Genomic DNA, 14,565 nt, shown 5'->3' on the forward strand with positions numbered 1-14,565 from the left:
GATGAGGTAATTTGAACGAGGATCGCCCATGGCATCAATTGCCTGGTTCGCTCTAAAAATGTTTGTTTGCCTCCAGGATTCCCAAGTATAGCTATCATCCTGGATCCAAGAACAACACCCCCCTTTTTCAATCGCAGAGCTACTTCTAGAGTTGAGTCCGGAGGGTACTTCTTAGTAACTTTACTGTAATCGCAAAACCGGCTAGTGTCCCCCGACGACAAGAGCAAAACGGCAAGCACTTCATCCACTCAAAAGCATTGTTCGGCGCCCAACCTAACCTAAAAGGCACTTAGAGCAGTGGGGGAATTCTGGAAAGCCTGCAGCTTTGCTTTTGCGTTGCCCCTGAATCGCTTCTCCGCCGTACTGAAAAAAAGGTCCCCGTCCACGAGGGGGAAAAAAAAGAAAAGAAAAGAAACGAACAAAGAGTAAGAGCTCCAGCATCGGTGAGCTCTGGCGTTCCGACGAGCTGAACAGTCACCACACAGGCAACCTGGACCTGAATTCGCGTGTGCTCGCAGAGAGCGAAGCAAAAGTGGTCCCCGGATATTGGCAGATCGGATAGAGGAAAAGCATTGTCCTTCTAATATCCGTTCTCAGGCCGATCATTATCAGTCGTTCAACATTCTCTCATTTCGCTTCGTCTTTTCCACTATTTCTCTTCAATTTCAATTTCTTTTCCCCTTTTCTTTGCGTTTCATATTAATGCGCCGCTTAAGTCGGACGCTGTGAGCAGGCTTCTTCACAACCTTCTTTTGGGTTTTTTCTTTTGCCCCCTTGGAGCTAAGCTCGAAGTACAGAAAAAAAAAAAAAAGAAATTAAAAAAGAAAGAAAAAGAGGGAAAACGGAACAGCTGTGGTTCGTTTGAGCTATAGCTTCACCCCCAACAATCGCTTCGATAGCGCTATAATTTGGTGTCCTCTAGCAGAGACATCAGGCCTGTCTCAACAGACACTTGCTGGGCTTGTGGATGTTGATTAGTCGTCAACCCCAATCTGACGTATTCGGACATTTATCGATTTTTGAGTTCGCCGCTGAATCGTTACCGATTGTTGTGCCCTGACTGGAATGCAAAGAACTCCATCGCGTCATTCGAAGGACTCTATCACGAAAAGAAAAGCTGGCGCAACGGAGCTCCAAAACACATACATATAACTTAGCTAGATTGATTTGAGTGCGGCTCGTGATAGCAGACCGTTCCGGGATCTGTAAGTCCTCACGATAGCACATTGAGTGAATATTGGCAAAAACCCAGGAATCTTTTATCTGAGACAAGCCATTCACAGTTACCCCACTTTTGCGCCAAAGTACCTCCGAACCCCATCCGTGTTACCAACGATCGGGTGATTGGAAAGAGCCACCCGAAAAATAAGACCAATGGCCACTGCAACTTCTGGACTCCGTTCCCCGGGACACCAAGATCCCTCCGATATTGAGAACGGGAGTACCAACAAAGATCAACGCAGAAATTCCTCTTTAGGTTTTCTCCGTCGCCCTAAGTCCATAGAACCACTCGGAAGCAAGAGCAAGAAGAACTCCAAATTCCAAGCAACCGAAGAGGAATTACGTCGACAGGGAGCAATGTTGAAGCAACCTCCTCGCCTGCCCTCTCTGTCTCCCGCCCCAATTCTGGAGAGTTTTGGAGGCGAAGAGCGAGGGCACGCCAATAACGCTGCCGCGCCTTCGAACAGCACCCCCTCACCCCAACTACAGCAACCTTCCTCTCGCAACTCGATGAGTACCGACTGCGACCCTTACGCACGCACAGAGAGCATGACACACCGCGGGCGTTATAGCTATGCGAGCAGTGCCGTGAGTGCCGTCAACAACCCGCGTAGGCTGCGTCGGCGTAAGGACCCTACTCCGTACAAGTAAGGCCCTTCCTACCCCTATCCTTCACCCCAGACCCATATTAACTGTTCACACAGCGTCCTTGTCATTGGCGCCCGTAATTCGGGAAAAACCGAGTTTTTGAATTTCCTGAAAAAGTCTTTGGCCATGCCAGCCCACAAGCATCCCTCTCGCCCCGCCGAGGAAATGGAATACCAAGATCGACATGCGCCTGCCAACCAGGGCTACACGTCTGAGTACCTTGAAACGGAAATCGATGGAGAACGCGTCGGGTTAACGCTGTGGGACTCTCAGGGGTTTGAGAGAAACATTGTTGATATCCAGTTGCGTGGTGTGACCGGCTTTCTCGAAAGTAAATTTGAGGAGACCTTGAGTGAAGAGATGAAAGTCGTTCGTTCACCCGGAGTGCGGGATACCCATATTCACTGCACGTTCCTGCTCCTCGACCCCGTACACTTGGATGAGAACATCGCGGCCGCAAAAAGGGCTGCTCAAGGAACCCCCAAGGCTTCAGACTCGCCAGTCATTGGTGTTTTAGATGAGAATCTCGATATTCAGGTGCTGCGGGCCGTATTGGGAAAGACCACTGTGGTCCCCGTCATCAGCAAGGCTGACACGATTACTACGGCACATATGTCGTATTTGCGGAAGGCGGTTTGGGACAGCCTAAAGAAGGCCAACATTGACCCCCTTGAGATCCTCACCCTGGAGGACCAGGAGGAGGAATACACGTCTTCAGAGAGCGCTGACGAAGAGGAAGAGACATCCGAGGACGCTGGGGACGACAAGAAAGATCCCGGCTCACCCTCCACCAAGAGTCAAGGATCGGGAACGCAAGCTTCGCCTCAAATTCTGCCTTTCTCTATCCTGTCCCCTGATCCCCACTCGCTGGAGGCCGGTGACGAGCCTGTCGGTCGTAGATTCCCCTGGGGGTTTGCGGACCCTTATGACGCTGAACACTGCGATTTCGTCCGGCTCAAGGAGTCCGTCTTTAGCGACTGGCGTACCGAACTGCGCGAGGCCAGCCGGGTAGTCTGGTATGAACGATGGAGGACAAGCCGCTTGGATCGGAAGACTCCCGTCCCCAATGCTGGGCCCTCGAAGAAGGTGTATGCTGGGAGGCTGGGCCCCCTCGACCAAGGCCCTCGAGTACGATAGTGGCCCTCTGACTCTGCTGGATGCCGCTGGCGAATGAAGTGTCACTTTATGATGTGTATTTCCATACGGGTACCAGCCCTCTCTCTACCTACCGGATGCACGCGATCTCTGGGTCAGCTCTATCTCAACCGCTAGTTCGGAAGTCTGGTTGGTCCGAGACAAAACAGCCCGTTGCGTGCTTCATATGGTACTATTCTCCACTTTCTATCCTTTCTTCTTGTTTTCTTATTTTTTTTCCTTCTCCCTATCATTCTTGTATGTGGGACAAACCGAGCTCCACAAGGAACACCTTTAGGCAAGCCAGATGGCCGACGGGAATATGACCTTTCCTGTCTGAAGGATTCTGGGGAAGAGGGATACAGCGAAGCATACCTGTATTTTCTCTTCCGGGATCCCCACCTACTCCATCATTTGTCTTTTGGTACAGTTTCTACTGGCTCCGTTTGCCTTGAAAGCATAATTGACAGAAGCGGGTTGAATTGTGTTCCTGATATCCCCATTATGTGATGCCCTGCTGACACTCCTTATACCATTTATGTTCTTATTGATATTACCCCTTGATGTTTCGACGTCTTTGATTCTGAGCCCCCGACCGTGACCTATGGTTTTATTTCTTTTTTCGACGTATTCCCCGTTGATTATTTCCTTATCCTGGTTACTTTGAACCCCAATTTTGCCCCTTTCTCCCCTTACTTTCAGGACCTGTATTTTTTTTTGACGTCCATTGGTTCCCGTGTTAACGTTTGCGGCCCTCTATTGCTCTGCGGAGAGGGGTGGTTTTGAGAATGGAATCATTTGTACCTTTAAAGATTTTGATTCTTCCCTTTTGCGCATGTCGCGACCTTTGCTTGATACCAACCAAATTGCCATTTGTCGGCTTGAGTGTGTTACTTCATTCTCGGACCTAGAAGCTCACATTGGAGCCACCGGGGATACCCGCAAGGTAGGTAGCCGTGAGCTAGGTACGTAGTCAACCATGAGGGAGATGTAGCACTGTTGCCTATGGGGAAGATCACATAGAAATGGGGGGCTACGCAACGTGGTACCGCTGAATGTGCCTGTACGATCCAAACATATAGCTACACATACTAGTAGTAGTACTGTAGTAAGTCGTATTCAGGATGCACTGCAGAATGCCCTTGGATCCACACAGTCAGCGGCAGGTCCGAGGACCAATGACGGGCGGGGATACAGCGGCAACTCCGACAAGTCACAGTGTCCAGAGTGAGGTGGGGAAAACCTACTTCCCTGCCTAAGGTAAACACTACTACTTTCCAGTACTAGTTAGTACTGCTGTCATTCGTGAGATTTGACCGCCTGGCCAGTGGGTTTGGCACCAATTCTCGTCAGCTTCATAGGTTGCAGTAGCTCTGGTGCGGCTCCAAGAGGCGGTAAGCCTTGATTCGTCCCTATTCAGTACGAGGATTCGAACTGCTCCTCTGTCCATGATCCAATGACCATGAGGCGCATCTTTGCTTTTTCTTTTCCTTTTTCCTTATTCTTGTTGCGTTCGAGGAGGCGCCGCGCCATGAGACCATTCGATTGCAATTTCACCTGAACTGGGATGCGACCCCGATGATCCCTACTGAACTAGTTCTGATTATGCCCATCAGCCTCGGCCACAACTAAATTAAATTCAAAGATACTAGTGGAGTGTGCCTGGTGACTGGCGCTTCCATCGCGCTCTCCTCATTTCCTGACTGTTTTCCCTACCATTCATTGCCCACACATTATCCCCCAGGCACTAACCCATCTCCCGCTGTTATTTTTGTTCTCGCTGGTCTGATTATATTACCGTCGTTCTGAGATCGTGCCTGACCCTGCCGGGCCCGAAAGCACTAATTTAAGCTTGAAATCGCGCGGGGTGTTGGAATAGTCGTGAGCTTTCGGTTGGTCCCTTGCCGCGATCGCTGGTTCCAGTCGCTTGCCATCCATGTCTCTCCAGGCCGACGACCCACGGTCGCGTGGCCGTTCCAAATCTCGACAGCGCTCCAGTTCGCGCGCTTCTGCCCTGGGGAATACGTACCTGTCTTCCGAACCCGCAGACGAATACCTGCGAGCGAGATCAAGGAGCCGTGGCTACCGGACCAGCGCCAGCCATCTTCCCTCTGGCCCTGATTTGGGTCACTATACTTATTTACGCGATAATACTGACCCCTCGCGGTCCCCTAACCTTCGTCCGGTTCGCTACGATGCTCCCCCGGATGATGTCTACTCGGAGTCGGACGACGAGGGATTGGCCTATGGGGATATTCCTGATGGATTCGAGCGCAGCTACTATGGCTACATGGCTACTCCCCGGACCTCGTCATCTCAGGTCAACGGTGCAATGATGTCCGGCGCGCTGAATGGAGACAGGCGCGCCGGAAAGGAGCCCACCTCAGGACGCTCCAGCGAGGAAGCGCTTGGCGGTCATCCTAGTTACGCAAAACCGGGCGCGTTTAAATATGCGACGCCCGGTCAATACCTTCATGCGCAACCGGACTGGGCGCCTGTTCCAGAGTGTGAGCGCCCAGGGTTCGTACCACCTTCGTCGCAAGCTGACGAACAATACATGCCGGGTGCGTTCCCGCAGCCGGCGACGACCGCTGCGCCGGCGTTTCCGATGCCTCAGTATGCGAACCTGGAAGCACAGTCGAATCCTTATCCATCATGGGGCGGTCGTCCCGTCTCGATGTCTGGTCCTCATGCGTACGCTCCCAAGGTCAGTTCTCCGACCCATAAACGCGCCGTATCAAGCGACACCACTGCGCAGACCCCGTACGCCAACCCGCCTACTTTCCAGTACGCGCAGATCGACCCGAAAGTTCAATATACCTCTAAGGGCGCATCGAAGCAGCCTGTGTCATATACCGCGACACCCCAATACACGAAACCGGGCGAGGCAGACAGGGGTCAACCGTCACAGTACGCAAACGTCAAATACTCTGCCAATCCGCAGTTCTCCAAGACGCCTACCAGCCGGCCGGAGAGCGGACAGCAATATGTCGAAATCGTGCCCGGCGACCGGACGGGCACTCGTTCGAAGAGCCACTCCGTCTCCTCGGGCAACAATCTGTCGGTCGCAGGCCCCGATCCCGGCCTTCGACCGGCTAGTCCGATGCTGGAGCCATACAAGGGGACGTACCAGAGCATCTCCCCGATGCCGTCTCCGATCGTCATTCCTTCCAAACGGGACGAAGATGTGTCGGACCTAGAGCCCCTAGATGGCGGCTCCGACTCGAGTGGGCTAAGAAAGCATCGGAGGAAGAAATCGAAGGACGAAAGGGAACTGAAGGAGCCGAAAAGTGATCGCTCCAAGCGCGAGAGGAGCCGTGTCCGACATGAGCGACCTGGTTCGCAAGAACAAGCCGTCATGCTGATCGAACCCAGCACACCGCGCAAGAAAGTGTCTTTCTATGACCCCGAACCCGATGCCATGACCATGCAGGATGCCTTATCGCATACCCGCAGCATCGATAGCAAGGCCCTCATCCGCGTGCTGCCCCGTTTGACCAGCGAGGAGATCTTGGACCTCCGGGCGGAGTACAAGAAGCATGTGAAGCTGCACGGGAAAAGCGTCAACCTTGCCAAGCATATTCGTTTGAAGCTGGGCAACAGTACCTTTGGCAAGGTGTGCTATGCGACTGCATTGGGCCGGTGGGAATCTGAAGCATTCTGGGCGAACTGTTACTACCAGTCGAGTACGTCCCGGCGTGAGCTGCTTATTGAGTCACTGTTTGGCCGGAGCAATAGTGAGATCCGTGCGATCAAAGAATGCTTCCGCGACTCGCGGTACCTTGATAGCCTGGAGAAATGCATGAAGGCCGAACTAAAGGCCGACAAATTCCGAACAGCTGTGTTAATGGCACTAGAGGCAAACCGGCAGAGTGAACGGGAACCCCTCGATGGCGAGCTGATCGAACGAGACGTCCACGAGCTGCACAAGGCGCTGGTGTCGCGACATGGAGGCGAAACCGCGATGATTTATATCATTGTTCGCCGGAGCGACTCGCATCTGCGAGAGGTTCTCCGCTTGTATGAGCGGATCTATGGCCGGAATTTCGCCCGTGCTATGATTTCCAAGTCGCAGAATCTTGTGGTATGTATCCTGCGTGATATTATGGTCACTTTTATATATATATATATATATATTTGTCTTTCCCCTTATTATAGGATTCTGATTAACTTGATGAAACAGGGCGAAACTCTTGCGCATATACTCAACGGAGTTATCAACCGACCCATGCGTGACGCTCTTCTTCTCCACCAGGCCCTGCGGGAATCGCGGACGGGCAAGGAGCGATCGGAATTGTTGATTTCTCGACTGGTCCGATTGCACTGGGAGCCGCGCCATCTGGAGCAGGTCAAAAGCGAATTCCGTCGGAGATACAGAGAGCGACTGGAAGAGGCTATTTTCGAGGAGGTATTGGCGAGCAGCAGCGGCGATGACTGGGGGGAGTTTTGCATTGGATTGGCGCGCAGTTCCAAGGAGCTGTCGAAAAAGGGATAAAGAGGAGTCTGGTTACGACTTGACGAGTTTATGGATTTTGTGCTCATGATTCGATGACAATTTTTTGGTTATGGTTACGCATGCACTGTATAGAACAAAGGGTTAAGCAGCCAGGAAAGGTGGGGAAAAGAATAAAAAAAAAAAAGGAAAAAAGGAAAAGAAAAAAAAGAAAAGGATAAAGAAAGAGGAAAAACCGGGAAGGGAAAAAAGGGGGGGAAGAAGAAAGCTGGATGGATTGTAGGAAATGTGACATTAGTTAGTTGTGTTATCAGGAGAATTTAATGGCCCTATAATAATAGTATGGATTGTTACATGTTGATGGATTGCCCGACTCCATTAAAATCTGCAGTTCGCCATTTTTGTCCGCGGGATGTTTATATACGGCTGAGTTCAAAATTGACGACCAGGCAGCCATGATAGGAATATATCTACTACTAGTATGTACCTATAAACTTCACTGATCGGCAATTTGTCGTATGGCCCCCTTACAGAAACCACCGATAATAGCCTCACCAGATTTTATTCTTCGGTGACTGCGTTGCCTCAGTGTCCTAGGAATCAAGCGGTCAGCAACTACGACTACTACCGTAGCTAAAGCAAGAATCCATAGATCCATGTTGATATCTGGGACTGATACGAACAAAGTATATACTAATTCACATACTCACACTTATGATATGTATGTCTCTGACGTGGAGCCACTCGCGGGAAGTCAAACTGGGACTCAAACGTTGGTTCCTGCGGCAGACACGATGGATCATGTGGGGTGGAACCAGTGATGCTGTGTTTTTTTCTCCTCCCTTAACATTTAGTCTAAGAGTTTGATTGGGAAACACTAAATCTGCAGGGTAAAAGGAGGTCACGGTCACACTGCAGGTTCGATAGACGCCTTGCCACCTGATACCATCACAATTGTCGGTCACACGGGACTGACTACTACTACTACTACTACTTAGTAGGCACCGTAGTATACCAAAGTCTCTTTAGAATAGTAATAGATTGTGTATAGATGTTGTAGTCATGTAGGATTCCCTTTGATATCCCCTGATCGGACGGCAAGAGTGACCCCACTTCCAAGTATTGACTCCATCTTCAGCTCGATGTATCACTTTCCTGTTTAGGGCACGGGAGCATCACTGACAGGCCTCTGCCTCAGGCCATGATTGTTTCTATTGTCATTTCGACTCCCCCAAATCGAGCTGCAGATCTTTCGACCCCCATCCCGGTTGATGCAGTATCTAGTTCGGCTACCGGAAGACATCTATTCTTAGTCCCTTATTAGAATTGGGGTCATCCTCGCTTCTGTTTCTCACCGCATTATTATCGCGCAATGAAATTGATACGGATATAAGATGTCTGCGATGCTCTCTTCCTCGCGCACCGAGGTAACCAATGTCATATGCTTTCCCCTCAGATCGCTGCCGAAAAAACTAACTCGGTCTACCCCATAGTCACCAGCCACTAGCGCTTCTTGGGCCTCTCCTTGTTTGCTCAGGTGGATCTGAAAGCCAGGACTATCATGGTTTAGTGTCGGGTTGTCTTCATTAGATCGCCTGCAGCCCCAGAGTGTATTGGCCTAGGACTGGTCGAGTCCAAAGAGGCTAAGGATAAGGTACATACTCCCACTCTGTCGACCCTTGCTTGTTAATCTCCGATCTTGTCTCCTGTCCAATTATTGGGACTTCTAGAATTCCGTGTTTCTTTCACCTGTCGGGCAGGCGGATCGAGGCCGCATGAGTTGCTCCCCCACAGGGACTGACAGGTCAGGCGATATTGAGGGAGTCCCAATCATGCGCGTCCTCATTCCGCACTCCGTTTCTAGACCCTCATGCAGCGTGCTAAACTTCCATAATCCGTCTAGCCCCTCTTGAATTGTCTCTCCTGCCTTCCGGTATGCGGGCTGGACCAACTATATAAGTGTGCCTGGCATTCCTTTGGCATTCTTCAGGCCCACATTCTCGGTGGCACGTTTTTCGGCGGACCTCGATCGTTGCTCGTTCATTTTTTTCAAGACAACTTAAAATTCCTACGTACATAAAGGAGGATGTACCCTGTATGAATCCCTCGATACGGACCATAATGCATTTTCTCTCGTTTTGTCTGTCGGTGGCCTCTCTGGTGTCTTACGCAGGAGCTGCGTCAACCTTCTCCCCTGCGAGGCCACCTGCCCTGCCCTTGGCTGTCAAGTCGCCGTACTTGAGCACATGGCTGTCTGCGGGCACGGATGGCGGTAATGGAGGGTATCTGGCCGGCCAATGGCCTACCTTCTGGTTGTGAGTAGTCCCGAGATGTAGTAATTCAAGATATTCATCTTTATGGTACATTGACTAAATCACGTCCCTGGTGGCAGTGGCCAGGTAAATGGCTGGGCGGGTCAAATCCGGGTCGATAATTCGACCTACACATGGATGGGGGCTATCCCTAACACCCCTACGGTGAACCAGACTTCCTTTGAGTACACCTCGACCTCGAGCGTGTTCACGATGCGTGTGGGGGATATGGTAGAAATGAAAGTGAAATTCCTTTCTCCTATCACACCAAATGATCTCCGGAGACAGTCACTCGTGTTCTCCTATCTGGACGTAGATGTCGAATCAATTGACGGCAAAGTGCATGACATACAGGTGTACGCAGACATTTCGGCCGGTAAGCAAGAAAACAACCGATCTGAAACCGTACAAATATTCGTCTAACAAGGCCTTAGAGTGGGTATCTGGGGACCGAAACGCCATTGCGCAGTGGGACTATGGTGTCACTGATGATGGCGTCGCCTATCACAAGGTTTACCGCCAAACGCAGCTGCTTTTCTCCGAGAACACGGAGCAGGCAGAATGGGGAGAGTGGTACTGGGCAACAGACGACGAAAATGGTCTGAGCTACCAGTCCGGACCGGATGTTGATGTGCGAGGAGCATTCGCAAAGAACGGAGAGTTGGCCAATTCGGACGATAAAAATTATCGTGCAATTTCGACCAATTGGCCCGTGTTTGCCTTCTCCCGCGACCTTGGCTCGGTGAAGACGTCTGCAGGCACGTTATTCTCCATTGGCCTTGCGCAGGACAGTGCCATCCAGTACAGTGGTAAACCTGAAGGGACAACGGTGATGCCTTCACTCTGGAAGAGCTACTTCAGCACTGCGACTGCTGCGGTGAGTGATTTACTGCTGTGTTTCGGACCTAGAACATAATCTGACAATCCATGTAGCTTGAGTTCTTCCATCATGATTATGCTGCTGCGGCTGCACTATCGAAGGATCTCGATGACCAGATATCCAAGGATTCCATTGAAGCCGCTGGACAAGACTACCTGACGATCACCTCCCTTACGGTGCGTCAAGTCTTTGCTGCAGTGCAATTGTGTGGGACGCCCGAGGACCCCTACATCTTCATGAAGGAGATCTCCTCCAATGGCAACATGAACACCGTGGACGTCATCTTCCCCGCCCACCCGATCTTTTTGTACACAAATCCCGAGCTCCTGAAACTGATTTTGAAGCCAATCTATGAGATTCAAGAAAATGGAAAGTATCCAAACACATACGCCATGCACGATATTGGAACCCACTACCCGAATGCCACCGGCCATCCAGACGGCAACGACGAGAAAATGCCACTGGAGGAGTGTGGAAACATGGTTATCATGGCGCTCGCATATGCCCAGAAGGCTAAAGACAACGACTATCTCTCACAGCACTATCCAATCCTCAACAAATGGACGACATACCTCGTGGAGGATTCTATCTACCCCGCGAACCAGATCTCTACGGATGACTTTGCTGGCCCACTAGCGTAAGTGATGTCCATACGCGAGATAGGCGTCGATACTAATAGAATGTACAGAAACCAGACCAACCTGGCATTGAAGGGAATCATTGGAATCCAGGCAATGGCTGTGATTAGCAATACGACTGGACACCCGGACGATGCGTCTAACCACTCCAGCATAGCCAAGGACTACATCACAAGGTGGCAGACACTAGGCGTGGCTCACGATGCCAATCCTCCGCACACGACGCTGTCGTACGGGGCTAACGAGACTCATGGTCCGTTCGCTGCTCAGGGTGCATTTACAATGCTGACTTTCTCCAGGGCTTCTGTACAATCTGTACGCGGATCGTGAATTGGGTTTGAACTTGGTTCCTCAGTCGGTCTATGACATGCAGAGCACCTTCTATCCGACTGTGACAGAGAAGTATGGAGTGCCGCTTGATACTCGGCATGTGTATACCAAGGGTAAGCTCGATGTCCCTCTTGATGTTTTAGCATCGAATATTGACTCGTCCCCAGCGGATTGGGAGCTTTTCACAGCCGCGGTTGCGTCCGAGAGCGTCCGAGACACGTTCCACAAGTCGCTTGCGACCTGGATCAACGAGACCCCGACCAACCGTGCCTTTACGGATCTTTATGATACCCAAACTGGAAAGTAAGTGTTTGCAGACGGGCTACTTGGGCTTTGCTAACCAATCTAGTTATCCGGCGGGCATTACGTTCATTGCGCGGCCCGTCATGGGTGGCGCCTTTGCATTGCTAATTCTCGACTAGGAGGGATTCACAGTATATTTGCTTATGTTTGCTTCTGGTGCGCGAGAAGGGGGGGGGGACACTCGCTTACTTTGTTATTAATTCTATTATTACCATGGCCGTTGGACCAGACTGTGACCGTTGTGAATAGCGCATTGCATATATAGTATTCTTATTTGTCCGCAAATACAACAGTGTTATTGTACTTGGGTCAAACAAACAGTTGCAGGTGTAGATAACAGATGCTCCATCAAAGGAACTCTCTGGGCTGCAAAGCTGTTTTCATTCAAGCATATATAAAGGTCGTTTACGGATCTAATCATGCTTATACGAGTGGTTATGGCCATTTATCGCAGATCGTAAGTGGACTCGACCGAACCATCCCACGCATCAAAAGCACGAATAAGGTCTGCCAAAGTCAGCAATCATCCTCTTCACACGCCCCTCCAATGAAGAAGAGAGAAAAGGGAAAAAAAAAAAAAAAAAAAAGACATACCATAATACAAAGCCATGGCCTCCAAATGCACATCAATAGCCACCCTCTCATCGACGGTATGAATATTCAACGCACCCCCAACCCGCGACGGACTCCACCGATAAATATTCCTGGACAAATTCCAATAAAACCTCGTATCAGTATTGCCCGTCATGATATCGCCACTCACAACCACCGTCTTCCCCTTCAAACTGGGCACCGACTCAAACACCGATCTCGTCACCCCAGAAAACCGCGTCCAAACAGCATCAGTCCCCGTCCCTGTCGGACTCACAGGCGCCGGCGACAAAGACCCGCTCAACGTCGAAATCGTCAAATGGTTCTCCTTCCCTTCTTCCTCCCCTTTGTTTTCTGGGAATGCCGCCAACGTCAAATTAAATTTCTCCACAATTGGTGACACAATCCGAACCGCCCGATCCTTGACTTCTTCCGGCGTCTGATGCAACGCTACCCGGTAATTCACTATCGCTTCAATATGCTCCGGTAACGCATTGGTCTTCACCCCGCCGTGGAAAAGATCGGCTGCTTGCGAGGTTTGCAAGATGTACCGGAACTTGTCGCCGCGTGAGCGGGCTAGTTTCTCGGCCGTGGAGACGTGGTCATTTGATTGGAGCGCGGAGGCAAGCCAGGGCTCGACGCTGGAGGGTGAGTGTTGCACCTGACATTCGAGTTTCTTGCGCGAGGGGTGAGAGTCGTCCAGACGGGGTGTGAATAGTTCGTTGTTCTCCAGGGTGTAGATTATCTCCGAGAGGATCCCGATCCCCGTGTGTGCTGGTGGAACTGAACTGTGACCTCCTGGTACGGAGAGCGTGAAGACGAGATCTACGCTGCCTTTTTCGGATACGCCTGGTAGGGCGTAGATTATTCTGTCATCACCATCTTGATCTTCAGAAGAAGCAAAAGAAGAAGAAGAAGAAGAAGAAGAAGGAGCAAGAGTCTCCAACCCCATTCCCCCCTCATCAAGCACAAACTCCACTCCGTCCTTCCCATAAACCCCCTCCAAATACTCCGCAATAGATCCCGCGCCCAGGAACCCATGCGACTCCTCATCGAACCCAAATGCCAGCAACACCGTCCGGTTCGGGGTCCAGTCCTGGCTTAGCAGATCCTCGACTACGGAGAGTAACCCGATCAGCACGTTCTTGCAGTCGCTGGCTCCGCGGCCCCAGAGCCAGGTGCCGTCATAGTAGCCCTCGAATGGGGGGTGTGTCCAGTCGCTTGCGTCGTTGATGGGGACGACGTCTTGATGGGCGGTGAAGAGGAGGGGTTTTAGGGTTGTGTCTTTGCCGGTGACGGTGTAGACCAGGCCGAGGCGGTTGATGTGGGATAGGGTTGCTTTTTTGTGGCTTTATTTTTTGGGGTTATCTTGATTAGTTTTGGTTGGGGTAGTGTATGGTAAGATAAGATACGGACATACACAAGAGGGAAAAGCTTCTTTAAAAGATCCTGGAACTCGACAAATGGTGCGAATCCCTCGTCATATGGGTCTTTCAAGTAATCTGTCACGGTGGTGGGGACTTGCACGGCCCTGGAGAGTCGATTCGCCTGACGAGCCCGGATGGACTCGTCTTCGACGAATCTGAGGGCTGGGAGGAGACCATCTTCCGGAGGGGAGACCTTAGGAGCTAGTGGGCAGATATCATTGTCCGACCAGGGAGTCGGATTGAAGACTTGCTGGGAGGACAGGAATGGAATTGGGATGCTGAGGGATGTTACTGCTGTGGGTGATAGGAGACCTATCAAATGAAGGGTTTTGAGGTGCATTTTGAGGGTTTATTCCATGTATTCTCTGTCTTTAGACAATGGTATACATATATAATTGTGTTGGGTTATGTGTATGTACTGAGGTGAAGAAAATGGAATAGAATTGAATTGAATTAAAGTGGGATCCGTGAGATATATATCCTTATTTTAGCACTGTCGCCATTTCCGTCTCCAATTGGCATCGCATGGCAACGTTATCACTGCTAGTCAATTGATTGATCCAATGGACTCCGCATTCTTCTCCGCTTTGGGAGTGCAGGACCTCGGATAAGAATGCATTCTCAATGG

At 50.8% G+C, this 14,565-nt stretch overlaps 4 protein-coding genes across 4 annotated transcripts; 3 read left to right on the plus strand and 1 right to left on the minus strand.

Annotated features, from left to right (window-relative positions):
• The first annotated feature begins 869 nt into the window (after window positions 1-869).
• aspE (septin) lies at window positions 870-3,450 on the plus strand. The gene is made up of 3 exons (XM_032077098.1): window positions 870-1,205; window positions 1,284-1,868; window positions 1,926-3,450. Exons 2-3 carry the CDS (start codon window positions 1,375-1,377, stop codon window positions 3,004-3,006), a joined length of 1,575 nt encoding a protein of 524 aa, XP_031933512.1. The 5' UTR covers window positions 870-1,205; window positions 1,284-1,374; the 3' UTR covers window positions 3,007-3,450.
• Window positions 3,451-4,573: 1,123 nt separating this feature from the next.
• anxc4 (annexin ANXC4) lies at window positions 4,574-7,634 on the plus strand. The gene is made up of 2 exons (XM_032064869.1): window positions 4,574-7,087; window positions 7,187-7,634. The coding sequence occupies exons 1-2, from the start codon at window positions 4,940-4,942 to the stop codon at window positions 7,496-7,498; spliced, it is 2,460 nt and encodes an 819-aa protein (XP_031933513.1). The 5' UTR covers window positions 4,574-4,939; the 3' UTR covers window positions 7,499-7,634.
• Window positions 7,635-9,503: 1,869 nt separating this feature from the next.
• Window positions 9,504-12,353, plus strand: gta1 (glutaminase GtaA). The gene is made up of 8 exons (XM_032074913.1): window positions 9,504-9,771; window positions 9,849-10,144; window positions 10,203-10,645; window positions 10,702-11,285; window positions 11,337-11,539; window positions 11,586-11,729; window positions 11,784-11,919; window positions 11,966-12,353. The coding sequence occupies exons 1-8, from the start codon at window positions 9,554-9,556 to the stop codon at window positions 12,036-12,038; spliced, it is 2,097 nt and encodes a 698-aa protein (XP_031933514.1). The 5' UTR covers window positions 9,504-9,553; the 3' UTR covers window positions 12,039-12,353.
• Window positions 12,020-14,351, minus strand: cps1 (Gly-Xaa carboxypeptidase). Its single transcript, XM_032077099.1, has 3 exons — window positions 13,931-14,351; window positions 12,514-13,859; window positions 12,020-12,426 (listed from the first exon to the last, which is right to left on the minus strand). The coding sequence occupies exons 1-3, from the start codon at window positions 14,275-14,277 to the stop codon at window positions 12,365-12,367; spliced, it is 1,755 nt and encodes a 584-aa protein (XP_031933515.1). The 5' UTR covers window positions 14,278-14,351; the 3' UTR covers window positions 12,020-12,364.
• Window positions 14,352-14,565: the final 214 nt, after the last annotated feature.

This window comes from Aspergillus caelatus (assembly GCF_009193585.1).
Source record: "Aspergillus caelatus strain CBS 763.97 unplaced genomic scaffold BDV27scaffold_3, whole genome shotgun sequence".
Classification (NCBI taxonomy): Eukaryota; Fungi; Ascomycota; class Eurotiomycetes; order Eurotiales; family Aspergillaceae; genus Aspergillus; species Aspergillus caelatus.